We start from the raw sequence: 27,492 nt of genomic DNA, 5'->3' as shown, positions 1-27,492 counted from the left end.
TGCGCGTCCAGAGCCAGTCTGCTGCCTGCTTTGCCCGCTCACGGATCTGCTGCCGAGGAGCTCTAGTAAGGGTGGCTTCTGATCTGCTGTTCCCCCGCAGTGACTGGTGTCTCGTTCCTTGGCCCAAAGCTAACATCCTGCTTCTGAATAAGGAGATTTGCACCTTAAGGTTAGTATTGTTGAGGCCTGGGCTGAATGTAGTAGGAGTGGGTGGTGCTTTTCATTGGTTCTCCTTTAGTCCTTAGTGACTTGTGATACAGAGTATGAGCTGCTCTGGCTGAGAGCACTAACAGCTGAGTACTGTGTTCTATGTGATGATCAGAAAGAGGACCGTTCCTATTGCCCTCTAATCCTTGTTGGAAGAGATCAAGTATGTGTACAGAGGTCTCTCGTGGGCATACCTAGAGAGAGGAAACCGAACACTTTGTCTTGCAAGTAGTCAGGTGTCTGTCTCTTTGATACAGCTTTGGGTACAGAGGGCAAGAGAGGAGAGGTTTCAAGCCATGTACTCTAGGAGCTTTGGAGCTTCAAGGGCTCAGGGGGATGGAGGTGGAAGAGGAGTCCTAAAGTGAAGGAGATACTAGTCAATTTATCTAGACTTTTCCTATTAAGATAAGCACATCGTGTCATTTCTTCACCTTGTAACAAGTTGCAATGAATTTGAGCCCCTGCTGCAAGGACTTGAGGGAGGGAATGGGATCTACTGTTCAGTAAGTACCCTTCTGTTCTGTCAGTCCCTGGGATGATGAAGTGAAGCCACATCCTGTGTAATGATATAAAACTCTGTCTTTGGCAGATTACTTTGTGTTGTTCAAAATTGTGTAAATTAAGTATGTGGGAAAACACGTATAGAGGGGGAAAAGCCAATAGTTGTACAGGAGTTGATGTGTCTGAACTCCACTGAGACTGCTCCTTCTAAAATAAAAAGTGATACTTTGCACCCCCATCCCTTTACTGCATAATATAAATTTGGATCTCCTGGGAGAATGTAATTAACGTCCATTAATATTTGAAGACTTGTGTCTGTGAATGCTAGAGCTTTCTAATTTATTTTCATACAAATGTCAGGGGAAGGTTGGTAAATTCTCTTCCTACACTTCCAAAAGATACCCTTCTAGTATCTACTTCTAAACATGCCATAACTCCTCAACATGGAATGTGGTTTGTCACTCACTTCTCTATTTTTGAGGTTTGTGTTATCACTTGCTAAACTTATTACAACACAATATTTACCTCCTGTCTGCAGTTTCAAGACCTTTGTGCTTCTCCCAACAATGACCACATTCCTAGGAATTTCACAGATAAATCACCATCTTCATTTTTCATGCCATCAGGTGCTTCGTAGCTTTCAGTGAAGATATACATAATATGATTATACACAGGGGCACCCAAGTGTGAGTCTGGAGAAACTCTTGTGTTATGCTGACTTGATACATTTCAGTTGTTTAAACTGAAAATGCCCTTTACCTGGTAAAATAAAAATACTTTGAAATTGTTCTTGTCTTATGAGTACCTAAACATAGGGGGTTAGTTTTTAAGTTGTGCTCATCAGAACACTAATTGGATGTTTCAGGCAACTGCTGTTTACTTCTCTAAATGACAAAATTTAATAATACATCTTAAAAGCTTGTAACAGGAATTAATAAAACAGGAAAATTCAAAATTAGAGGAGACTGCATAATTCATTATAGCTATTTTCTTGAAGATCCTTCTGAAACTAAAGAAAGAATGCCATTAACTTTTTAACTCCAACTTTTCATATAGGCCTCCTACAAACTCAATATTTTTATATTAACTTTTTGAAACTGCTGAGTTTATAGTGCTTTTCACAGTTGCCATTTGTATTCTTTTTAAAGAATGCAGTATGTAAGATTTGTGGTAGAGCCATTTTTCCAAGTTTAATTTGTATGTAGCAGGAAAGAATGGCTATTTTTACTACTATGATACTCTTTTAAAGCTGTGTAAATTTAACTCAGCTATATTCTGCTTGATGGTAGTCTTAATACATGGGGTCTGACTGTTGCCTGGCTTTCATAAGCACCTTTCACTATAAATCACAACCTTGCCACATTAGAAATTGTGATACCAACTCACATTGTAGGCATAATAATGTTTCTATATCCTTAGCTTTAAAAAAACCTGTTTATTGTGATCTTATTCTGTTGTTCACAATTGTCATGTATGTGTGTATTGAAAATATCTTTACCCCACCTCTTGTTAAAATATTGGAGGCAGCTTACAAAAAAATTTTCAACGCGATAAGTGTGTGTGTGTGTGTGTGTGTGTGTGTGTGTGTGTGTGTGTGTGTGTGTATAAAGTAAAATACAAGACCCCAAAGTGAGGGGAATATAAAACCTGCTAAAACACCTCAAGTGGAAGGGGACACACACATACCCCTAAACACCAGTAAAAACACTGGTAAAAAGGGCCATATTTTTATGGTCGAACTCTAAGTTCTGTCTTTGTACTTTAAAAGTTCAAATTTCATAAACCATAAGGGTCCATTACAGTGATCTAGTCTGACCTATTACATCATACATATAATAAAATTTCACCAAATAGTTCCTGCACCATTCTCTTAGGGTGCATCTAGACTGGCAAGATTTTGTGCAAAAGCATTTGCTTTTGCACAAAATCTTGCCAGCTGTCTAAACTGGCCACGAGAATTTGCACAAGAACACTGACAATCTAATGTAAGATTGTCAGTGTTCTTGCGGAAGAACTCTTGACGCTCCCACTCAGGAAAAAGCCCTCTTGCGCAAGTGTTTTTGCGCAAGAGGGCCAGTGTAGACAGGGACAGGAATTTTTTGTGTAAGAAAGCCCCGATGGCGAAAATGGCTGCTGGAGCTTTCTTGCGCAAAACCGCGTCTATACTGGACACAGATGCTTTTGCGCAAAAACAAATCTTTTGCGTAAAGGCACTTGCCAATATAGACGCTCTGTTGCGGAAATACTGTTAACGGAAAAGTTTTTCCGTTAAAAGTATTTCCGCAAAATCATGCCAGTCTAGATGCAGCCATGTTGTCTAGCAGAAAACATACATTTTAGGGGAAAAAAACTGCATACCTGTGTAAAATGTCCAATAACTAATCACCTTTTCTGTAAAGAATGTGTAACATTTCTAATCTGAATTTGTCTGGTTTCAGATTCCAGCCATCAAATCTTAGAGAGCCCTCAACTTTCAGATCCTTTCCTGAAGTAAGCACTTAAAATATACAACTGGATGAATTCTCAACCTAAATGCAGAGCAACTGATTTTCTGCACTTTGAGATAAGCAGGAATTCTCTCTAGCTGTGCAATTCTTCACATTATATCTGAAAATTTTCATAATTTCAAAAGCTTCAAGGGGTAGCCAAGTCTGTCAGTACAGGATAAACTTAAACAACAAATAGTCTGGTAACACTTTAAAGACTAACAAAACATGTAGGCTGTGTCTAAATTGGTGCGATCTTGTGCAAAAGCGGCCACTTTGACGCAAAAACTTGCTGCCTGTCTACACTGGCTGCGAGTTCTTGCGCAAGTACACTGACAATCTAAGGTATGAAATCAGTGCTTCTTGCGCAAGAACTCTGATGCTCCCGCTCAGGAATAAGCCCACTTGTGCAACTCTTCTTGCATAAGAGGCCAATGTAGACAGGCAACATGAATTTCTTGCGCAAGAAAGCCCTATGGTTAAAATGGCCATCAGAGCTTTCTTGCGCAAGAGTGTGTCTACACTGGCATGGATGCTCTTGTGCAAAAGCACATCTCTTGCGCAAACGCACATGCCAGTGTAGACACTCTCTTCTGGAAGAGTTTTTGCACAAGATCATGCTAGTGTAGATGTAGCCATAGATGGTATCATTAGCTTTCATGGGCACAGCCCACTTCTCCAGATGACTAGAGTGTTGATGTCCAGAGCGAAAATAAATACGGGGGGAAGAGAGAAGGGGGAAAAAATGGGAGGGGGGGGGGGGAAACAAGACGCTGTGGGTATTTAAAAAAAAAAAAAAAAAGTTACATTCCAGCTCGGCTTCCCCTTGATATTTTTATACCCACTGCCACTTCTTGTTTTCCCCCCTCCCATTTTTTTTCCTCATTCTCTCCTTTTCCCCCTCACCCCCTCCGTTCTCCCCTATTTATTTTAGTTCTGGACATCCAACACTCTGGTCATCTGAAGAAGTGGGCTGTGCCCACAAAATCTCATGATACCATCTACATGTTTTGTTAGACTTTAAAGTGCTACCAGACTATTTGTTGTTTTTCCATTATTTCAGTCCATTTACTCATTTCATTCCAATCCCTTCAATATTATACATGTTGAGTCAGATACATTCATACACTGATATCAGGTAGCCAGTAAGCATTGGTTTGCAGTACTGATCAATAGCTGTCACGTTTACAATAATAACAACATGAATCTACTGAAGTCAAATGTGAAAATTCAAAAAATGAGCTAACCGGCTTATACATCGTTAATATAGCAGTGGTACCTAGAGGCCACAATCAAATCAGTATTCTGTGATGTTGGACATCGTCCAAAACACACAGTGATGTAGATGTTTGGATCAGTGCCAATAGATGTAAAAATGCTACCATTCTGAGTTTGAACTGGTGTGATTACACAAAGTGTGAGGTATGGGGGGGAATTGAGCCCACAATACTACTGTTGCTTTTTTCTTTTTGGTTTCTTTGGACTCTGTTCTACTTATCTGTTATATTCTTTTAATGCTCTTGTTGCTGTGTCAGTCCAGCACCTTGCAACTAATATCCTGGACCAGCTTCTCTTGGAAAGCAAGATGGTTTTCTCAAAATTATTACTTCACCGGTTGTCATTGTTGGAATTTGACAGCATTGACTTCTGCAGAATTAGGATACCTAAATTTGAAGACTATGCTTGGAGTTGATGCTTTCTGTCCCATTATCTTTGTTCTGGAGACATTCCATTTTCCAGACCTATTACCTTATTGATTATTACATTTTGCAACTTTTATTCCGAACTTTGCAAATATTGTAGCATCTGCCTCGCTGCCCCTCCCCCCCCAATAGGTTAGTATTCTCAATGGTGTACAAGATATACTTGATCCTGCCTCAGTGCAGGGGCTGGATTAGATGACCTGATGTCTCTCCCAGCACTAAATGTTTATAATTTTACAAATGGAGACAAAGTTAAGTTAGCTTTTCCAAAGCGCGCCCCCCCTTCCAAAAAATAAACCAGTAGTACAGTCAGAATTGGAGTTCGCAGTTGTGACCCATAATCCCATATTTGTTGTACCATACCAGTGGTCTCTGTCCTTCTTAAGCACAAGATCACTTTTTGAATATAAGTGCAATCCAGGATCTACCTCAACCCAAATGCCCTTGCCCCGCCTCCCTTGTGCCCCTTCTCTGAGGCCCCGCCCTTGCTCATTTCTTTTCTCCCCCCCCCCCCATCCTCCTTCCCTTTCACCAGGCAGGGGCACAGGGTTGGGGCAAAGGCTCTGGTCTTGGGCTAAGGAATTTGGAGTGTGAGAGGGGCTCTGAGCTGAGCCTGGAGCAGGGGATAGAGGTATAAGAGGGGGTTCAGGCTCTGTTAGGGAGTTTGGGTCTAGGGGCCTCAGAGCTAGGGCAGGGGCTTGGAGTGCAGGAGGGGGCTTATGAATAGGGCAGGGGTCTGGAGCTGGTGCCAGCTAGGTGCTGTTTACCTCAGGTGCCTGCAGGGTGGTGGTACAGTGGGGCTAAAAGCAGGCTCACTGCTGTCCTGACCATGCACCACTCTCAAAAGCAGCCAACAAACTCCCTCCATCCCAAGCCCTGTTGTTCCCCCACCCTCTGTTCTGTGGAGACAGAATACAAGGTGGGAGGGGGACACACTGACATCAGTGCCACCTCCTTTCCCTTCCCTCTTCTGCATGGCAAGTGGGAGGCTCTGGATGGGGGGGGCAAGCTCTAAGGCAAAGGGCAGGAGATGTGCCACAGTGTGGGGAGGGGCAGTTGCAGTGCCAGCACTTGATAGCCCCCTTGCCAAACCAGTCAGGATCACCTGTCAGAGGCTCTAAGATCTAGCTGTAGATTCCAAGATAAAGCTACTGGTTGTTGACCATGGTACTACACTATCTTGCCTCTTTAAATGATATGACAGAATATATGTCATAAATTAGATGGATTGTTCTCCTCTTTTTGTTTACAGAAGCCTGGCTGCCTGCTGAAGCAGACTTTGACACACTGCAAGTGGTTGGAGCAAAGGAAGTGGGATAGGCTTTATTATAAACTTTGTCAGAGGTATCTCAAGGTGCTAAACCAAAACTTTTAATCCATATTTATGAGCTTGTCCTTAGGCAATCAAAATTTGAAAACTTTGGCCTAAATTAATTTGGCACAGCAAAACAATGCAGAAAACCTAGGTGGTTGGCATATGACCAGCACTAACTGATTTTACTGTGCATAGCTCATCACTCAGATTAATCACTTTATACATTTTCAATTGTATCCCTTCATCCAGATTCTCTAGACTAATCATTAAGGAATAGATGTGGCTAAATAAGTTCACTAACAATTTTAGAGGGCTGCTCTTAAGGCAAGGCTAGGAGCTTGCTGACTGCATGCTCGGCTGTTTAATAATGATCCATACTATGGGGCGAAGCCTGCAGTTCTCAGCAGTCTCTTTCAGTAAAGACTTCCGATAGAAATATTGAAATTTCACATGCAACAGTTAGTGGTTGTTCCAGACCAGATAAAGTGTTTCTGTCCTACAGGACCTGTAATCGTACCTGAGAGTATAAATAGTGAATATTCCCCTTCCTCTTTCTTCAGCGAGGGAAGTAGTGGATGTAGACTAGGTTGATTATCCCCTTTTTCCTGTTCCTCTTCATTCTTCTTTAATCTTTCTCACTCACCTCTAACCTTTCTTTCCTGAAGTGTTAATAACAAAAGAGTTAGTTTCAGAGGGGTAGCCGAGTTAGTCTGTAATGCGAAAAACTTAAACAACAAATAGTTTGGTAGCACTTTAAAGACTAACAAAACATGTAGATGGTATCATGAGCTTTCGTGGGCACAGCCCATTTCTTCAGATGACCAGAGTGTTAAATTGCACCAGACTATTACAGAATGATGGTTCCCCCTCTCCTCGCCCCCATGGGGTTAGAGACTGTTTTGTTTTTACAACAGCACTCTTACTGTTAAGGTAGGAGTGAGTGTGGTGCTGGGGGAGGTGCAATACACAAATTTTTTTTTCCGGTTTGACAGCACTTAGTCTTCGTTTAGTTGCTTTTATCACTTTTTGTAGAAGGCCGATGTTGCTCTCCCTATCTTATGAACTAGCATTGCTTTCATCATCTCTTATCTGAAGGAGATCCAAGTGCAAGCTGTCCTAGGGTATTTACCACTAATGGCAGCAGAGCTGAAATGGTGACCAGCGGGAATGTGTGGAGGAGGAGTGGGCCCAGGCATGTAGGGAAGTGCTTTGCAATCTCCTTTGCTGGAAAGATTTTTGTAAACATCATCCGGGATAAACTTATAATGAAAACGAAAGGTTTTTTTTTTTTTTTGTATAGACCTTTTTGTACGTGCTATTTAAGGGTGATCTATTTGAAACTTGAATTATTTTGAAGTTACAGAGGGGTAGCCGAATTAGTCTGTAACTTAAACAATGAATAGTCTTGCAGCACCTTAGAGATTAACAAAACATGTAAATGGTGTCATGAGTTTTCATGGGTCAGTCAACAGATCCAAGTGGATTTGGGTCCCTCTTGAAATTTTAGTAGCTTTGTCAGAATTTAAGTTAGCGATGACAAATTGAATACTTTGTAACCTCATGATCCCTGAGAATCCCTGGCTCTCTTCTTCCTGTGCTTATCCTATCCTGATGCACTGAAATGGATACTCTGGCCAAATTTAAAGAGAACGTGAAGCCTATTCTTAACTCTTACCCACAACAAAAAAATGAAATCTTCTATTTAGCCAGTGTTATTTCTTGCAAGTCCCTCCAGCACAAGGATCAGTCTCAGCTGGAGCTTTCCAGATCTTGAGTTCACTTATGACCCAGCCCTGGATTTAGATCTAGCTTTCCAGAGGTGAAAGGTTAGTGGAGCCACCAAATGTGTGGTCACCTGTTTTTATTCCTGTCTTGAAAGGTACATGCCAGATTCTTTTCCTGTGGACTCTTTTTTCCAAAAAAGTGTATGGAAAAGTCATCTTATTTTCACCTGCCCTCCCTTTCCCTGTCTGCTGCTTATTGCTCAAAGTGCTGAGGAAAAAGAAAGTACTCTTCCTTTGCTGTGTGGGAACAATAATAACAGCATTGTCAGTGGGACTTTGAGTACGCTGTTTGGTTATTAATTACAGCTGTATAGCCAACATGAGAATTATGCATCAGATGGCTAATCTAGTTTTAGCTTTTGAAGGACTAGGAGTTTTGTTTCCTTGCGGTATGTCTGCACAGCATTCTACACAATGGGACTGTGACCCTGATTGGGTCCCTTGAGTGCTGTCATAACTAGTTTAAAATAGTTACCAATAGACTAAAGTGTTTCTTTTTTTATTAGATACAAAATTTGAGAAGCCTTTCATAATACAGTTTGGGCCAAGTTTCTAATCCCCATGGAAAAGTATTGGAATAGGAAGGGGCTGACTTTCACTAATTTACAGGGCATTCTGGGGGTGCTTGAAATATTTCTGTTTCTCTTCAGCAAGAGCTTCTCCATGGTGAAGGATTAAAGTCAGCAGCAGGAGTCATTGGGAAGGGGGTATTGATTAAGTTATTTAATACTTTTTTCCAAAAGTACAAGCAGCTAACCAGGGTTAAAAAATGTTTAGGAGCTTGCTTATGGAACCATATTTTGAGTGCTGAAACTTCACTGGCTACTATTCTCTTCCTTAAAACCAGAAGATTTGGAAGTTTATTTTGAAGGTAGAGATGAGTCAACTTCAGAGGGTGGATTGAAAAAACTTCTTGGATTCCTGTCAGTCAGGAATCCAATCCGAATATGGAATTCACATTGTATGTATATATTGATCCACCTTGCTCAGTTTTTATAATAGGTCATTTGAGGAGATTGTCAGATGTGTCTGTACTGGACTGTTGTGTGTCTGTTATTTGTAACCTCCACATTCTGTTATCCTTCCATTCACAGTTCCTGTGTGGGAGGGAAGATGTGGATAAAATGGAAATGGTCATATAGTTCAACCCAGAAGAAAACAAAAGACATGCTTTTTGGTATAAGACAGTGAGACACCTGTTGTCCACTACTACTATCTAACAAGGATGTATTCTTTAACTTTGTCAAAATGATTCATGGTCTCTGGTCTCTGTCACAAGAGCAGCAATGGATCCATACAGGCATTTGCTTTTGATGATTTTTCATCTGAAACTTCCAAGAAGACTTTGCCCCATTCTTCTCTAATGCAAACCTCAAAACAGAGAGCTATGCAAATAGCTACTTTCATTTCACTGGCAGTTCCTAAAAATCTCTTACAAAAAAATCAGATTGTACCATATTCAGTCTTTTTGGGGATCTTCAGCAGAGAAAAATGGGTTAACTTTTGTTTCCGGTCAAACTCTACTTTGTTTCAGCTTTGGTCATTTTGCCTTGTTGTAGTTTAGCAAAGAAAATGAAGGTCTTGATGTACAAAACTGGTGGTGGTGTCACCACCTCTTGGTTAGAGAGAGCACTCACCTGAGATATTTGAGACCCAAATTTGAATCCTTACTGGGACTTTGAACACAGGCCTCCACCTTCCCAGATGAGTGCCCTAACCATCAGGTTATAGGGTATTCAGTCAGGATTGTTCTCTTCTCCTGATTAAGCTGTTACTCTTTGTGTAAATTGTCACCTGGAGTAGGATCTAGGATCCAGGAGTTCCTACTCCCACTAGGGAGTCCTAAGCAGAGGGCAACAGTCATATTTGCTCTCTGGTCCAGTGACTTTTTCAGTCATTTTATACAAAGTGGAACAGCTTCAACAGGTGCAAATAAGATATTTCTCTCACTAGGATGGGAGAACCTGGATTCAGCGCCCTCTTCCAGAAGGGATTTACACTGAGTCTCTCATATGCCAGGTGGATCACTACGTGAATGTTTATAAGGGGGAATGGCCACCTCCTCTAAACTTTTGCTCTTTTTTTACATTTAAATAGAAACAATTTACTGAAATCAGCCCTAGTTCATAAAACATCCAGTCAACTCAAAACTGTATTTTTTTTTCCAGTGGAAAAATGTTCTTTGTACAGAGTTAGACAAAATTTTTCCATACAACAGTCATCTGCACCTTTTTTCCCTCTTCAGTGTTTGGGAGCTCCACTTGATACTGAATGTCTCCCAAGTGCTGTGGGTTGTCAGGTGTGGAGACATATCTTTAAGTCTCTGCAGTGGATTCCTGTGTATACTTGAGTGCAATTCAAGATGCATGGTCTAGTTGTTTGAGACTTTCATCTTTCCTTTTATTTGTCCTCGGTGTTGAGACTATCAGGAAGGCACTTGTTTCTTATAGGGGAGCACTCTAAGAATTGGTAGAGCTTTCCCAGCTGACTGCTCCTATATAGAATTCACCCCTTTCCGTATGCCTGAGCCTGGCCATCTGAGGCATACTGCAGTGCTTGCTTCAACTTGTATGCTAATGTCTGTCTTGTTTTAATGGTTGATACATCGAACTTGTGTTCCTTATTGAATCACTTAGCCACCATACTGCGAGGCACTATTAACATTAATAAATAAACCTGATAATCTTCAGTATTACAGCGATGGAGGAATCAAGAAAAAAAAATTCTGAAATGAAGTTTTCTGTTACAGTTGAGTTACCATGATAGTTGAATATTGCCATTGAATAGAAACGGCATGATGTTTCTTCTGGAGTTCCACAAGTAAGCAATAATTGCTCTTTTTACAAATTTATCACCTATTTTTAGTCATCTGGTGCAAATATGGTATTGTAAATGTAGTCTCCTCAGGGAAACCTGTGCAGTGCAAACTGCATCATGCAAAACTCAAAGAAACTTGCAGTATAAATATTTTTGTTCACTGACTTTTCTGAAGTCATCTTCAGCTGTTCATTCTCTTCCACCCGATCAAAATGAGTAAATTTACCTTGTATTTACCTGTAGGAAGCCTGCCTTCGACTAATTTTGAGGCTTCCCTGCAGTGTAGATGTGCTATTTTGAAATAAGCTATTTTGGAATAACTATTCCAGAATAGCTTATTTTGAAAAAACTGCAGTATAGTTGTACCCTAAGAGCCCTGTAAGCAGTGGGAGTGTTGGTAATGATGCTAGACAATATTGACTTCACGTGGTTTGGCAAATTCTCTGGTTTGTCACCAGTCAGATCCCAGGGTGCTGGACAAGAGAGGTTCAATCTGTAGTAATTATGGTTAACTGTATAATACCACTCTTTTTATTAGTAGCTCATCAGAGACACAAATTTCTAGCTGATTTGATATGCGTAAGATAATCTAATTCTGTTATGCAACCTATTAATATATCTGAGTTAAACTTGGAAACATACTCTGTTAGTAAGCAGTAAGTATGGAACAGTCAAACATTAAGGCAAATGAGTCAATTTTTTTAAAACAAATGTTGACTGCTCTGTATAGCTATTCAGTGAATGACCTTCTTTTTCATTGCAAGTACAATTGTTCCTGCACTTTTAATATTTTCACCATATTTGTTACCATTCTTTTAACTGTAAATTATAGTTAATGGCCACGTTCCTCAAAATCTAAGGAGAAACTAGAGAAGAATTGGTAGAGTGGAAGCTGATTAGATTTTGATTAGAAGTAGTAAACCAGAACCACCTAAGATTTATTTATTAGTTAGATATTAAAAAATCTCCTCAGTTGGATTCCTGGGGCTTTTAGTCCAAATATATTCAAATATACTGAGACACAAATATAGATGTGTCTCTTACAGCAAAATTGTATCAAATTTGTTGGGTTGTTTTTTTTTGTTTTTTTGTGTTTTGTTTTAAGGTCTTGCCCTTGAATATGCATTTCAACTTCTCTCTTTTGAGAAAGTGGCAGTTAAACATTGAGTTTTGCACTCTCCAAAGTTTTCTTCCTGTAGAATTGGATATGAAACAAGCTAGTTTTCGAATATTTTACTATTACCTACTTTTCTGTTTGTGCCTTAGGGTTGAACTGTATTTGGTTTCAAAATGAAACAAACTAAAAACTCAAATATCAATGTGTTCCTGAACAGGAATTTTGTTAAACTTGAGCATCTATTGATGGTTCTCTTGTGTGCTATTTCAAAATTGTACTGTGGCAACTTTTAGCTGGCCCAGTTGGGTTTTAGGCTCTTTTGTGCTAGAAACACAACAAAATATCTTTCCCTGACCCAGCAAAAGTCAGTGAAATCAACTTGAAATCTAGACTTCAGAAAACCAGTTAAATACTAACGTGTCCCCTTCCTATTTTTTGTGGGTATCGGTTTTTCATTTTCTTGTCTTTTGAAATGTCCCTGTTCCCTATTACTGTGTGACAGACCTACATGAAGAGAGGTGAGGTTGACTAACTGTCTGTACAGGGGAAATGATGAAACTCTCTAGACCATGTGCTGTCAAAAGCACAAAGTAAGCAAAGCAGGGGAAAATCTCTCCCTAATCTGAGTTTCTGCTTGATTTGTAACTGCAAGTGAATGTTCAGATGTAAGTGACTCTCTTTAAAAATTAACTGTGTTCCTTTAAACTTGAAAGATTTTTCCTCATATCTTTCCTTTTCTTCCTGCCATGTGAAAGTTAAATATACTCTGTGTGTTCTGGCAAGTATTCAGTATCCTGAGGTGCATTCTTGTACATCTGAAAATATTTCAGAGGGGTAGTCTGAATCTGCAAAAGCAGCGAGGAGTCCTGTGGTACCTTATAGACTAACTGAGTGTTGGAGCATAAGCTTTCGTGGGCAAAGACCCACTTCGTCAGATGCATGCATGAAAATATTTAGAAATCTTGAATAAATTATTTCTACCTAAATGCAACTCTTACAGCTGACTTAACTCTGATAAATATCTTCCTGTAACCTTGTTGTCCCTAATTTTGTATTGCATCCCATGGCCCTGATTCTGCAAGCTAGTTTTTAAAGAGGGGTCTTAAACTAATGCAGAGCCCTCTTTTGCCCTCTGAAGTCAATAAGGCTCTGTAGAAGCCCACCAGCATGGAATAGCTTGTGTAGTCTGGGCCTGAATGTATGTATGTTGCAGACCTGAGTGATGTCTGTTAGCCTCCCTGTCCAAAGGCCCCAGTCAGGCTCAGACACCAGTTTTGCACTGTGTACTATATACATGCATAGAAAGCTATGATACCTGCTCAGAGAAGGAGCTCGCAACCTAGTTCTAACCATGCAAATGAACAATATTTTTTTATTAATATTATCTTTTAATTACATTTAAGGTTGCATGATGGAATTTAAATTTTCCCAAGTAAAGCTGCACATTTTGGATCAGTATCATTGAAATATTCTTCTGCTTTGTTGGACATTGTGTGAGACTCTTGACAAAAGCTTGCCCAAAGAGGACACAAAATGGATCTCAAAGAAAGCTGCCCAAGTGTTAGCATTCCAAGCTCTGATGAACATAGAGAGAAGAAAAAGAGGTTTACTGTAAGTATGTAAGCATTTCTCAACAGGCTACTTAAGTTACTTGTGTGCTAATGTATACAAAGCATACATCTTAAATATTTTAATAGTCTTGTGCTCTCCAAGATTGATAGAAATTAGTGTTTGCTCACTTGCAAATGATATGTACTGGACACAGAAAACAAAATTCTTTACAAAATTAACCTTCACACACAATAGTCACTGTGTACTGCTAGGACTTGTATTCTAGAGTGTCTCTTTTTATATAGTTCTGTTTTATAAATTCTTGCTATTTCTTTAAACGGATTTGGAGCATTTTTTTCATATTTGGCATCTAGGATATAATTGTGGGGGGACTTTTTTTCCTAAGAAACAGTACGATGTCCTAAGAAAAAGTTGAGTTCCTGAGTACAGATAGTCCACATTTCTTCTATATCTTTACAGTTGGCTTTATGTTTTTAAAGAGAACTCATCGCTACCTGTTTGCCCACCATTTTCTCTGACTTTTATGTTCTCAGCAGTGTCCTGATTGACACATTTTGTACATCATAGAGGCCTTTAAAAATCTGGCAGCAGGCAATACCTATTTGTTTTGGTTAATGGTAGAAAGAATCTTACTTAAAATAGGAAATAAAGTGGTTTGGGTTGTTTTTTGTCTTCTATGTCTGATGTAGAATAAAGACTGCATCTTTATGATTTCTTTCAAAAATGTGATCTGATTCATTACTCTCTTGTGCAGTTTCTTCCTGAAACTGAGATGTTGGCTAGCTTTTTCTAGTTTATCTAGAGAATTAGAAAAATTCTCTTTTATTTTCTCCAGGTTGTTAATATGCTATCGATGAAAGTGCAAGGCTATGTCTGTTTTCAGACTAGTGGAGTTATTCTCTTTATCTTCAGAAGGGAAAGAATGCTATCTGATGTAGTCAATGCAAGTATTCAAGTGTATCATGATGTAACTATTTTTTGGGGAGAGGGAAAATGGAAAAGAAAAGGTGCATAGCTCTAAAGCTGGAAGTTAAAGTTTGAGAATGCATGGGGGTGGTGTGCATTTGAAGTTTATTTCATGAGTTTGAAAGAAGTAGCTCATTCAGAAGTCTCTGATCTTCCTGCAACAAAACTAGGACAATGTACTGCCTAAATGTTAATTCTTTACAGCCTTGTCAACGGTTAGATGTTTGTTTGAAATTTCCTGCTGTGGTATGTTCATCAGTGACAGTAATGGAGAGAGCACTGGAGCATGCAAGGCAGTGACAGTCCCCAGACTCTTAAGCACCAGGTCACATAAATCCTTAGGCAGAAACCCAGCTGTAGCCCAGAGTCTGTCTGTCTCCCTGGCATTCCTGCCTGTGGAGCTGCTCCAGTATTAGCAACATTGGGGACATTTTAGGGAGAAGAGACACAGTAGGCACTGTCTAACCAGGTGAATATTCCCTATAGAAACATATTGTTATATCAAGGAATAATTAGCATCCTGATGAATTAAAACTTTTTCACAGAAAAGCTTGTAGGCTTGTCAAGTATATTTTAGGATTTAATAACACTATCAGCCAAGAAGTGATAGGTGCAATAATTTCAATAATAGACCTACATCCTCCAGAGTATTTTTATGGCTATTATATTGTGTTTAGTTTCTTCTTGCAAACCTATATTGGAATGACTCTGTGGAGCCTATGGTCATTACTCCTTGAGACTGCAAGAGGGGATTACTAAAAGAAGAGACAGACACACGGGGCAATCATTGTAAAAATGCATAGGGAAAACGTAAAGGATCCTGGCACTTAGAGGTACCTCTTTTCTTGAATGGCTTGAACACCCAACAGATGAAGACAATGTGTCTCAGCTCTAACCTTGAAGGATGTCACCTCCCTGGTATTCCCATCCACCACCTCACAAGAATTGAACACTGTAGTTGCCACTAATGTGGACAAAAAAGGATGTCCACAGAAAATGGTGGGGTGTCCTTTCAAGTAAAAAGATTGTGCCAATTGGTTGTGCTGAACACTAGGCTAAACTACTGCATAGTTGTAGTTTGAGTGTTTTGACCTTTGTAGTTAAATACAGGAGTTGCTTCCTTAGTAATGAAGGCAGATGTGTCTTTAGAAGAAAAAGAAACTGCCCACACTTGATTGGCTAGCTGATTTTGTGACTGTTGGAGGCCTCCACTGCAGATCTAATGTCAGGGAGCTGCATGGTGAAGAATTCTAAATCAGGATCCTTTATAAGTAAGGGTCCCTGTTTCTTCTACCATGATTAATAATTCTTGCAAAGAGGTTTGACTTTTCCTTTTAAAACTCATGTTCAAGTCAGCTTCTGACCCCATCCCAGTGGGAACAGAGATCTGCATGTGCTCCACTTAAATTAGAATTTGTGGGAACACATTTGCCTAGCCATTATTTTTGTGCTTAGCCATGAGGGCTGTCCCATCTATAGTAGCAGATACCAGTAAACAAAGGAAAAACAATACTGTCCATTGAAAACCTCAGCCTCTCTGCTTTGGCCCATTTATACATGTGTAAATTAAGGCTCGTCTCAGCTGGTTCCCCAGATAATGCCTGTGGCTGAGCCGGATCAGACTCACTTCATCTGCAGGTAATCAAAGGAAAAGAGTGGTTCTGGCTGACATGGTTAAATCAGTCTGTTTCCCAGGTTCATTCCACCACCCTAACTTAATGCGGAAGTTGCTGGCTCTTCTCTCTATCCCTAATCTGGGGAAGGAAGGAATAACCCTTCATGCAGGCTTCATTGGATCATAGAATCATAGAGCTGGAAGAGACCACAGGAGGTCATCAAGTGCTGCCCAATTCAGGCCAATCCCAACTGGATCCCCAGGTTACATCTTGGTCTGAGTGTTTCCTGACTTAATTACCTTCCTGGGGTTGGCAGGAACAAAGAGCAGTCCTGATTGTGAGTTCAGCAGCTACTTTCTAGAATTTTCAGGCTACGTGAGCAGCACTACATCTGGGAGGAGTGATGCTGGCTGCTCCCTCTTTCCCTCTCAGAATTGTCTTGCTGTTTTTCTGTGCCATGGTGAGCCTAACTGGGGATCCTCCCTTTTCCAGCTGGCAGGCCAGCTAGTTTCTTTAGTCTGTAGAAGGTTCTTTGCCTGGCTCCCTTGGAAAATAACTCCTCCCTGCCTGACTTCCAGGGGAGTGTTTATAGCCCATGACACTAGCTCATATGCTTTCATTAGTCATGGCAGTGTAAGAGTAAAGCCAAAGATAATACTTGAGAAGAATAATCACTTAACTGTAAATAGTAATTGTGAGTGCATCATCTCTCATGTCTAATTCTGCTCTTTTGGTTGGAGATGGGGATGGGTAAGTTTAACCATGAAAATGGTTAACTGATAAGCCTGGACTTATCGGTTAAAATTCAGTTACATGCTGGCTCCCAGGGAGCCAACTGCCATCCCACAAGTAACCATGTAAGCGTTGAAATTTTCAGCGGCTACTCACTTACTTACTTACATGCATTTTAACATCCCTAGTTTGAGCATGGCTGAAGCAGAATTGATGTTTATGTAAACAAGCTTAGAGTTTATTCCTTTCTGGAAGCACATATGGCAAACTAATTCTTTGCTAGACTTGATTATCAACCTTGTCCAATAACGATGCACACCAAAAACACTTTTAGGCAGCCTACCTCCGTAGATCAGTAGTGGGAAGCCTTTTTAGAGTTGGGGGTCGTACACAAGTGAGAAGCAAAAAGGACGGAAACACTCACAGACGTGGCCTTTGACTGAGAAGAAGAAAGACACTCCCCATATTCCCCTCGCTCACTGGATCCCAGGGGGGCTCGAGCTAGTAGCTTTTGTTTGCTCGGGCCCTGCGGGTAGAGGAGGCTGGAACACTAGCATGGGCTCCCCAATGCTGAGGGGGGAGCCCTGGGGCTGCATCCATCCCCCAGGCCTGAGATGTCCCCCTGCAATAGATGTTACCTGCAGAGGAGTTGCTTTTACAGATAAGTGATTGCTTTTACAGATAAGCGATTGCTTACATGCTGAATGTACAGCTTTTTCCCGCTTGCCTATTTTCTTGAAGATGTGCTACTCAACAAAACCTGGGTCAAGATGGTGTTCAGTGATAACCACGTGGGTTTGGGTGGGATTTTTTTGGGCTAACAGTAATATGAAGGTTTGCTTCCTGACTATATTTCTGTAAAAGGAGGCCACTTTAATTTTTGTACCATTGCGCTGGACTTGAGGCTTTCCTGATTTCCCGCCCTCCCCACACAAAGTGGACCTGTATCAGTGTTTCAGTATCTAGTAGCAAGATGCTTTTTACTGAATGTGAATTAATCTTATGGAGTTTTAGTAGTTTTACTGATGTTTAACGCACCACTTTAAAAAAAATGAGCATGGTGGAACTAACAAAGCAGGATTTGTTAATCTTGGGTTGATGCTTTCATGAAGTTGTAGTAAGACATGTAGCTTAGTGAGAAATCTGTATTCAAACGTTCCTCCCCCCTCCCTTTTCTGTTTTGTTTTTGCATTTACTCTGCCTTTTGTGTTCCTACAGGTTTACAAAGTGTTGGTTTCTGTTGGTAGAAATGAGTGGTTTGTCTTCAGGCGATATGCTGAGTTTGATAAACTGTACAACACAGTGAGTAAGATGCATTCTAAAGAGTTGCACTAAAATCACACAAAGGAATGATTGTTTGCTATGTTGTGGTTTGAATTCATTCTTTCATGCTGTATAGCTGTTCAACATTAAACTGACCGTTTTTCACTAATTGCAAGTTGAATAGTTTGAGGTATGTGATTTTTTTTTTTTTAAATTTATTTTGAGATGTTTGGATAAGTAAGTGCATGGTGAGTATTTTTGATATGTCTTTGTTTACTTTTTTCTTTAATCACTTTATTTTGCAAGGAAGTAAATTCTAAAAGGAAACTAGTATATAGGTTCCTGTACTTCCTTGAAAAACTTTCTTATCTGACCTTCAAGTCAGTTAGGAGTTGCCATGATTTCCTGCAGGGGAAGACTTGTTCCACATAAAATAATTATTTGTAGCTGCAGACTTGTGGAAGTTGAGTAGACTTCTTGGGTTTGTGTCATAGAGTCTGCTGCCATGCACACTTAAAGGAGAGCAAGAAGGGTCAGTCCTAGGACAGTGCCAATTTTATTGTCTTCCAAGGCTCTGTGCTTCTTGGGACCCTACTGTCTGCACTCCTTCCTAGGGTATGCACACCTAAACTCACTGCCTCCTAATCTTACAAGAGACACTGACCTCCCATGGGCCTTCAGATATATGTGTTTTGAGCTAAATCCCATTTCAGCTTCTGAAACCACCGTCTTTGGCACCCAAGGTAACAGCACTCTGTTCTGTGCATACATCTTGTTTTATCTAGGCTAGGTGACTGAAGTCTGCCTGGGATCCCATCTGTCATATTTTCTCTCACACTACCCATGGGATCCAGGAAGAGGAGTGTAAAGTATCACCCCTTCTGTGGCTGAAAAATGTTCATTAGGCATCATGTAGTTCTCCTGCCTGGATTTTCAGATAATGTAACTGCTATCATGAGAACCCCATGAGAACTGTATAATGCAAGTGTGGGTTCTTAGAGACCTTAGCAAAGGTGAAAAGGGACATCTGCCTCTATTTCTCTTCCTTGCTCCTGAAAAGAATAGAGGACGTGAGACATTCCAAAGGACTGTGCATAGCATGTCAGAGAGGAACTTGTAATGCCAAATGGAGTTGATAGTGAAACTTGCCTGTGAGGTAACTGGAGAAAGGGGCCATCTACTCTTAACTTAGAAGAAGAGAAGAAATGGTATCCAAAACAGATATAGATGTATTTACTGCTGTTTCCACCATCTAAAAACACCTGGACTTTGTGGAGAACAAGAAGAACAAATGGGAATGTATACGTATCTTTGATAAGGTTTTTTTTTAACAATATTATTATAAACGCCTTAGTTTTCCAGGAGACACTCTTTCTGTTTAAACCACTGTATTTTCCTGCTCCCTCAATCCCCCCCCCCCTTTTTTGGGCTTCCTGCATAATAGTAATAAATTCTGTATCTACCGACCTCACTGGAAGTCCTTTTTTCAAATTAAGTTTACTCAGTGCCTCTCAAAGGCATGTTACCATTATGTGTCCTTTATTGGTAGGTTAGTTTGCTCTTCATTAGCTAGAGCAAAGTGTCTCAATTGCAGCCATCACCTTAGGGACTCCTTGCTGTAAAGTTTAGCAGACGTTGTGGAGGTTGCTTTGCTGTGGTGTAAACCCGTATCCTGACTTTCAGACTATACATATACAAGGAGTGACTAAAAGAAGTCTGAGAGTGAACCTGGAGTGAACGTTCTACCAGGTTATTCTGTAACAGTGATGAGTGGGTAGATTTTTTTTGTTTGTTTTTTAGGTCACTGTGGTTGAATTTCGATTTGGGCAAGGATTCACTCTCATAAGCCAGTTTGTTCTTTTCATAAGCCATGACAGCATCCAAGCCCTGGATAGTTTGAAGGTGTTTGGAAATGCATTGGACCCCAAGGACTTCTATCGTCATAGACTTATCTACAGAGTTTGTCAATACCAGTTTTCTTAGCCAGAAGACAGCTATTTTGTTTGGAGGAATGGGAGTGGAAAGACAGATAAAAGCACACTGGGCAAAGAGAAGAAAAACAGGACTATGTAGTACTTTAAAGACTAACAAGATGGTTTATTAGGTGATGAGCTTTCGTGGGCCAGACCCACTTCCTCAGATCAAATAGTGGAAGAAAATTGTCACAACCTGTGACGTAGTGGGGGTACCTGGCTGGTTTCTATGCTGCTGGCTCTGGGGTAACTAACCCCCACTGGCTGCCATGGGTACCAGGACCCAGCAAAACAGGATGAGTCACTATGCAAACCAGTACGGCCAGACACCCCCCATGGAGAGGAACAAAGGAAGGTGGAATGCTGCCCTGGCTGGGGGGCAGGGCTGGAGGAGAGTGAGTTTAGTTGCTGTCTGGGAGCATGGAGCAGACAGCCTAGGGAGAGGGGCTGGAGTTTAGGGGCCCAGTTTCCCCCCAACTCAAGGGGGCCTGAGGCATCCTAGCCCAGCTCTGTGACCAGATTACATCTGTGCTGTGCTGTATCCTGGAGAGGCAATAAACTTCCTCTATTCCACCGGCAGGTGCAGTCTGTGCCATTTCAGGGTGCAGGAGACGGGGGACCCCCAACGCGCCGTCACACAACCATATATACCAAAGGATACAATTTAAAAAAAAAAGTGAACACCTATGAAAAGGACGTGTGTTCACTTTTTTTAATTCTATCCTTTGGTATATATGGTTGTGACAATTTTCTTCCACTATTTGATCTGAGGAAGTGGGTCTGGCCCACGAAAGCTCATCACCTAATAAACCATCTTGTTAGTCTTTAAAGTACTACATAGTCCTGTTTTTTGTTTCAGCTACACCAGACTAACACGGCTACATTTCTATCACTACTGGGCAAGGAGAGGCAGTATAATGAGCCCTCCAGTTGAACTTGTCTCCTACCCAGGTTACAAATTATAACACACTGGTAAATTGAGCCTGGACATTTTTATATGCAGATCAGCTTTGTTTCCACACTCCCCTTTGTACTAATCCCAACAAAGGCAAGACTCAGGGCAGAAAAAGTGGTGCTGGTAGTCTGGAGTCCAAATTTTCTGCAAACTGAGCTAGGGATGTGAAGAACTAGTTGACTATCCGATAAGCATTTGCTTATCGGATAGTCAACAGGCTAGTCAAGTAGTTGCTCCTCCCCCCTTACTGCCTCTATCGGATAGAGGCAGCAAGGGAGGGGGGAAGAAGCGGGGATGCTTCAAAGCGGCAGCGCCATTTGACACCCCGTGCTCCATGCGGCGCTGCTGTTTTGAACAGATGCATGCAGCCTGGCGCCAGCTGGAGTGTCCCCAGGCTGCACATGGCGTTTCAAGGTGGCAGTGCCACATGGAACCCAGGATTAGCTGGCAGCGTCACACAGAGCCTGGGGTCAGTGGGGGAATCTCCAGCTGACCCTAGGCTCTATGCAGCACTTGACTAATTGAATAGTCAATGCAAAAAGCTTGGACTCTTTAATTACAGGCAGTCCCCGGGTTACGTACAAGATAGGGACTGTAGGTTTGTTCTTAAGTTGAATCTGTATGTAAGTCGGAACTGGCGTCCAGATTCAGCCGCTGCTGAAACTGACGAGCGGCTGACTACAGAAAGCCCGAGGCAGAGTTGCTCTGCCCTGGGCTTCCAGGAATCAGCTGCTGATCAGTTTCAACAGCGGCTGAATTTGGACGCCTGGGACAGAGCAGCTGGGGCGCTGCCGGGTAGGTCCCGCAGCACTGTACCTCAGCGCTGTGGGGACCAACCCGGCAGCACCCCAGGTGTCCCCAAATCAGCCGCTGCTGAAACTGATCAACGGCTGATTCCAGGAAGCCCGGGGCAGAGCAACTCCAAGGAGCGGCGCTGCGGAACCAACCCGGCAGCGCCCCAGCTGCTCTACCCCAGGCGTCGTCGGCGAGAAAAGCCTGGTCTGCTGGGGGGGAGGGGGATGCACTAGCTGCACACCCCCCCTCCAGCAGACCAGGGAGACGCGGGTGGCGGGACTGCCAAGACGTGCCGCGATCCCGCCCGCATCCTCCGCGGCTTTGCTCCCCGTCGCCCTGGTCTGCTGGGGGGGGGGGGCCCCCCCCCCCCCAGCAGACCAGGGAGACGCAGAGCAGCTTTTCTCACCCCGGAGGACGCGGGCAGTGGGACTGCGGCGCATCTGGATGTCCCGCCGCTCCCGTCCTCCGGGGCAAGAAAAGCCCCGTTCGTAACTGTGGATCCGACATAAGTCGGATCCGCGTAACTTGGGGAGTGCCTGTAGTCAGTTTCCCAATACTTAATCTCCTTAAACTGAGAGTAAAATAGGCCTACATCAAGCAATTATTTATAAGGTTTTTTCCTCTTGGAGTCCAAATATCTAAGTACCCATATGGTGGTTGTTTTTTAGCTGAAGAAACAATTTCCTACTATGAACCTGAAGATTCCAGCTAAAAGGATATTTGGAGACAATTTTGATCCAGGTAAACTACGACGTTATATTGCTCTTTATTTAGGTTTAAATCTGTCTGTCTTATATGGAATTAAATTTAAATCTATCCAACAAGGACTGCAGTGCCATAGTAGGGCCTTTCCTTGCTATTGAACCAAAGTTAAGTTTTTGTTTATTTTCAGATTAGGCTAGCTATTTTGTGCAAGACAAACTACATCAAAAGTGGAACAAGAAATAAAAATTTTCAAGTTTCCTCTTTTTCCCACCCTGAGGGGAATGAATTTTGTTGTTCACCAATATGGAGGTGATTTGCAACACATGTCCTCCACATTGGTGCACATAACAATTCATGTGGTGGGCTGGAGCCAAAGGGTTCTGGGTATGGGAGGGGGCTCAGGCCTGGGGCAGATAATTGGGATGCAGGCATGGTGAGGGCTGTAGCTGAGGGAGCAGGCTCTGAGGTGGGACTGGAGTTGTGGGGCTCACGGCTGGGACAGAGGTTTAAAGTAGAAGGGGTTTGGGTTTGGGTGGGGGTGTGGGCTCTGGGATAAGGCCAGGGATGAGGGGCTCAGGACTGGGACTAAGGTTGCCAACTTGGTCAGACCATATGCTATTGTTACAAATGGTATGTGGTCTGGGAGAGTTGGCAGCACTAGCTGGGACAGAGGGTTGGGGTGCAAGGGCTCTGGCAGGGGGTGTGGGTGCTCATGTGGTACTGGAGCAGAGATTGGGGTGCAGGTGTGTGTAGAGGAAACTGGGGAGGTCAGGGACCTGGTCACTCCAGCCATAGCAGGGTGGGGAATGGGGATGATGGGGCTGGGCGGGCATAGCTGTATCCAGTTGAAAGGCGTGGCCTACTGCATCGCCTGTGCGAGGCTAAATAAACAGTTGCACAGCTTAAAGGGAACTCAGTTGGAGGGCACGCATCTAAGCCATTGTGACTACAAACTTTGAATTCTTGAGGCATGTGCATGTGTTGGGCTGAGTACATTTTTGCTTTTTAAAATACACGAAATACTGAAAAAGTTACATAGAGACTAGAGCTTCTGTTCTTTCCCAGTTTATGTATTTTTCCATACAATATCATGTGCAATCCCAATTAGTCAGACACTTTCCAGTTTACTTTAATGGAAGTTAGTGATGTAAAAATTAAAAACTTATTTTGTATCAATTCTTTGAATTATTATTTCTAACTACTTTCCCCTCCTTCTCAGATTTCATTAAACAGAGAAGAGCAGGACTGAATGAATTCATTCAAAGTTTAGTTAGACAGCCAGAGCTATGCAACCAGTAAGTAGTTTCTCTTCTGCTTTTGTAATGGCTATGTAAATGACACCAAATTCATTCCAAATATGTATGATTGACATTAAGTACTCAATAGTTGGATACAAAATGTGTTATCCATAATAAATGTAAAATGTTATAATAGAGACAAAGTGGGTGGGGTAATAACTGTAGTAAATCACCTTCTGGATGGACCACTTTGTGTTGGTGGGAAGATACAAGCTTTCGAGATGCTTGGAGCTTTTCTTCATGATCTCTGTGTTGCTCAAAAGTTCTCTGTTCCCCCAACAGAAAAGCTATCCCTTCACCCACCTTCTTTCTCATTTCCTGGGACCAACACAACTACAGCAACACGGCAAGCAAATACTATAATATTAAATTGTGCAAGATGACAATTCTTTCTTTAAAAAAAAAATTCAGAATGATGCAATTGTAATGTAAACACTTGGCTTGCTTTCATAGGTCTTTTTTATGTACAGAATTGACACCTTTTTAATTAAACACCAATTTAGCTAAAGCAGTACAAATCCCATGAGAACACTTACCTGAGATGCTATTCTTAAACCAAAGTTAGTTTAAATCTGGTCCTAATCAATTTAAGTTAAACCAAAATAAATGTGACCTCAATCTTCAACATTGCTTCAATTAGTGTAATTTAGCAAATAAACCCCGAACCCGAGTATACCCCATGGCTTTTCCCTTTTGAGTTTAGGAATCCCTGTATACCCCGCGCAGCACATGACTATAGCCCGCAGGAGAGACTCAGTGAATAATGGTACTACAAAGCCCCTTTAATCACCTGTCAATGAGCAGCAGCTGATGATGGTAATGCAAAGTTCCTGTAATAAGCTGTTAATGAGCCACAGCTGATAACGGGGAGCAGTAAGTGTATGTCTACACTGCCACCTTAGTTCGAACTAGGGTGGCTAATGTAGTCATTCGAACTTGCAAATGAAGCCTGGGATTTAAATATCCCAGGCTTTATTTTCATGTTCCTGGGCGCCGCCATTTTAAAATGCCCCGTAATGCAGGAGGAGTAACGGCAGTTCGAATTAGGAGCTTTAATTCGAACTACCTAGCCCATGTCGCTTGTCGCTGAGGGCAGGTAGTTTGAACTACGGGGCATTTTAAAATGGCGGCGCCCGGGAACATGAAAATAAAGCCCAGGATATTTAAATCCCGGGCTTCATTTGCAAGTTCGAATGACTAGATTAGCCACCCTATTTCAAACGAGGGTGGCAGTGTAGACATACCCTAAGGGATATATAACCCCTTTGAACAACACCACTTATTCAGTAACTGATTTTAACTTGTAGCATTTTAAATTTTTAAAAACTTTAAATCTTTACCCTTTTTAAGCTTTTCAAACTTTTAAAGCTTTTAGATCATAGTGAATGAGAATGCGAAGCCTTTTTTTTCTTCTTTTACTAGTTGCACAATAAAGTAATGTTTTTAAATGTGTTGCCCCGTGCCCGCAACTTGCTCCGGGCTCCTTCCCTTTGTCAGCCCGGGCTGAGAGCCTCCTGCCTTGCGCCTCTGCTGGGGATGCCTCTGCCCCCGCTCTGGAGAGTTCCCGGCTGCTGCGCCCCCTGTAAGTTTCCCCTCATTGTTCGGTACCCAGCCCGCCAAAGGTAGTGAAAGGAGGGGGAGGGGGAGAGGGAGGGGATCCGCTGCTATTTCTGTTTTTAAAAAAACAAACAAACCCTATATAACCCACTCACGACTATAGCCCGCTGAGGGGGGAGGGGTACGGTGCGGGGTTTGTAAAAACGAATATAACCCGTGGGTGTTATATTTGCTAAGTTACAGTAACTATGTATACAATCATCCACTAGTTAAAATGATGCAGATCTGAATGCAACCAAACCCTCAGTGTTGAGTACATTTAAATTGCTGCTTTCATTCACTTACGCTGGTCTGCAATGCCCATGGAATTGTTCTGCTTTTAGTCAGAAAACAAACATTCTTAAACAGGGAACATACCACAATTTGCAGTATGTATCAGGTACTCTTTCTGCTTCGTGAACTGCATTATGAGGTTTCATAATCCTAAAACATGCACATCCATTTATGAAGAGCTTTCTGTATACTCTTCCTAGTGACAAGTGGAAAAAGCTTTTATACTTAACAGAAAATCTTTGACACACATTTCCAGTAAAGGAAAAAGTGTTGGCTCATAATGGATTGTATCACTGTTCTCAGCTGCAAAACAGTGAAAGAGCAGTTCTCAAATAATGAATCGCTGGAACATAATCTGTCTTGTCAATGTGTTTAAAATTATTTAAAGTTTTCCTATTTAATAGTTCAAACTTTTTTCCAATGGTTACTGAAACATTTAGTTGTAAAACATTTCAGTTAATAGCTTTTTATATGTATCTTTTTCCAAAGCCAAACACTGGTGAGGATCATAAACTTTTCTTTGAGTGTTGGAACAAACTTTTTGACTTGAAAGTGATGTAAAAAGCTCATGAAGGTTTAACAGGACATATATTGCATTGTAATCAATTTTAAATACTTTAATCTAGTATGAACTATTGTAGTCAAGTGAAGATGAGCATAAGCCACTATTAGAAACTGAAGATTTTAAGATTTGCCATTCCTCTACTCCACCAATAGCTAGTTGTCTACTAAATGTATTTAATGAACAAACAAAGAATAAAGGCTTAGTCCTGTACTCATTAAAGTAAACAGAGACTTCTTTGGGAGAAAGATCAAGCCATTGACATTGTACTGTAGATAGAATGTGATTGAAATGGATTTGTTCATGTAGTGTTCTTGTAATGCTTTGATTCAAATATTAGATGTAAAATATTTCACTGTCTCTCTCTTTGCTGTGATTTTTTTTTAATGATTTTAAATCAACAGCCACTTTATTTGATTCCTTGTGATCATTCACCTACTGATTAACCTAAGAAGTCCACAGCCTTAGTTTTGTCTACCAGTTAATATTAAACAAAAATCAAGCCTTTAGTGAAGTTCTCGTAAAATATACAGGCAGTCCCCGACTTACGTGGATCCGACTTATGTCGGATCCGCAGTTACGAACGGGGCTGCTCCAGAGTACACGGACTGCGGGACCTCGCGGTCCTGCCGCCTGTGTACTCTGGGGCTTTCTCTGCGTCTCCCTGGTCTGCAGCCCAGGAAGACGCAGAGCAAAGCCGCGGAGGGGCTCGGGTAGCCCAGGGGCGCCTGGGCTGCCCGAGCCCCCCCCCCCCAGCCTCCTCCCCGTGGCTTTGCAAAGCCGCAGGGAAGCCGGCAGCGGAGCAGCCCAGGCACGCCTGGGCTGCCTCACTGCCCGAGCCCCCCCGCGGCTTTGCAAAGCCGCGGGGGAAGCCGGCAGCGGGACAGCCCAGACGCCTCGCGGCTGTCCCGCTGCCGGCATCCTCAGAGGCTTTGCTCCCTGTCTCCCTGGTCTGCTGGTCTCCAGCAGACCAGGGAGACGGGGAGCAAAGCCACGGAGGACCCAGGTGGCGGGACCGCGGTGCGTGTCGGTCCGCCGCCCATGTCTTCCTGGTCTGCTGGGGTGGGGGGGGGGGCGCAGCTAGTTCCCCCCGCCCCCCCCAGCAGACTAGGCTTTTCTCCGGACGCCTGTGGCAGAGCAGCTGGGGTGCTGCCGGTTGGTCCCGCAGCGCCACTCTGGGCGCTACTGGTCCAACCCAGCAGCACCCCAGCTGCTCTGGTCCTGATTCAGCCGCT

At 42.1% G+C, this 27,492-nt stretch overlaps 1 protein-coding gene and 1 long non-coding RNA gene across 22 annotated transcripts in view; one reads left to right on the top strand and one right to left on the bottom strand.

Annotated features, from left to right (window-relative positions):
- The window catches only part of SGK3 (serum/glucocorticoid regulated kinase family member 3), an 85,312-nt gene that overhangs the window by 25,143 nt on the left and 32,677 nt on the right, over nucleotides 1-27,492 (top strand). For 8 of the 20 annotated variants that reach the window (XM_075920603.2, XM_075920587.2, XM_075920589.2 and 5 more), the window contains 4 exons: nucleotides 13,334-13,541; nucleotides 18,035-18,118; nucleotides 22,471-22,543; nucleotides 23,727-23,802. In XM_075920603.2, the coding sequence (XP_075776718.1) occupies nucleotides 13,464-13,541; nucleotides 18,035-18,118; nucleotides 22,471-22,543; nucleotides 23,727-23,802 (311 nt within the window). In that variant the 5' untranslated portion in view covers nucleotides 13,334-13,463. Of the gene's footprint in view, nucleotides 1-100; nucleotides 170-3,146; nucleotides 3,199-6,149; nucleotides 6,252-13,333; nucleotides 13,542-18,034; nucleotides 18,119-22,470; nucleotides 22,544-23,726; nucleotides 23,803-27,492 lie in introns of all 20 variants that reach the window. The other 12 variants (XM_075920588.2, XM_075920592.2, XM_075920593.2 and 9 more) reach the window with 5 other exon arrangements.
- The window catches only part of LOC142827044 (uncharacterized), a 56,336-nt gene that overhangs the window by 22,664 nt on the left and 6,180 nt on the right, over nucleotides 1-27,492 (bottom strand). For both annotated transcript variants that reach the window (XR_012901414.2, XR_012901416.2), the window contains exon 2: nucleotides 6,730-6,871. This is a non-coding gene — a long non-coding RNA (uncharacterized LOC142827044). The remainder of the gene's footprint in view (nucleotides 1-6,729; nucleotides 6,872-27,492) is intronic.

This window comes from Pelodiscus sinensis, chromosome 2 (assembly GCF_052426305.1).
Source record: "Pelodiscus sinensis isolate ZL-2025 chromosome 2, ASM5242630v1, whole genome shotgun sequence".
NCBI classification, from domain to species: domain Eukaryota; kingdom Metazoa; phylum Chordata; order Testudines; family Trionychidae; genus Pelodiscus; species Pelodiscus sinensis.
The sequence above is the reverse complement of the archived record's forward strand: the minus strand, read 5'-3'. Positions and strand labels throughout refer to the sequence as shown.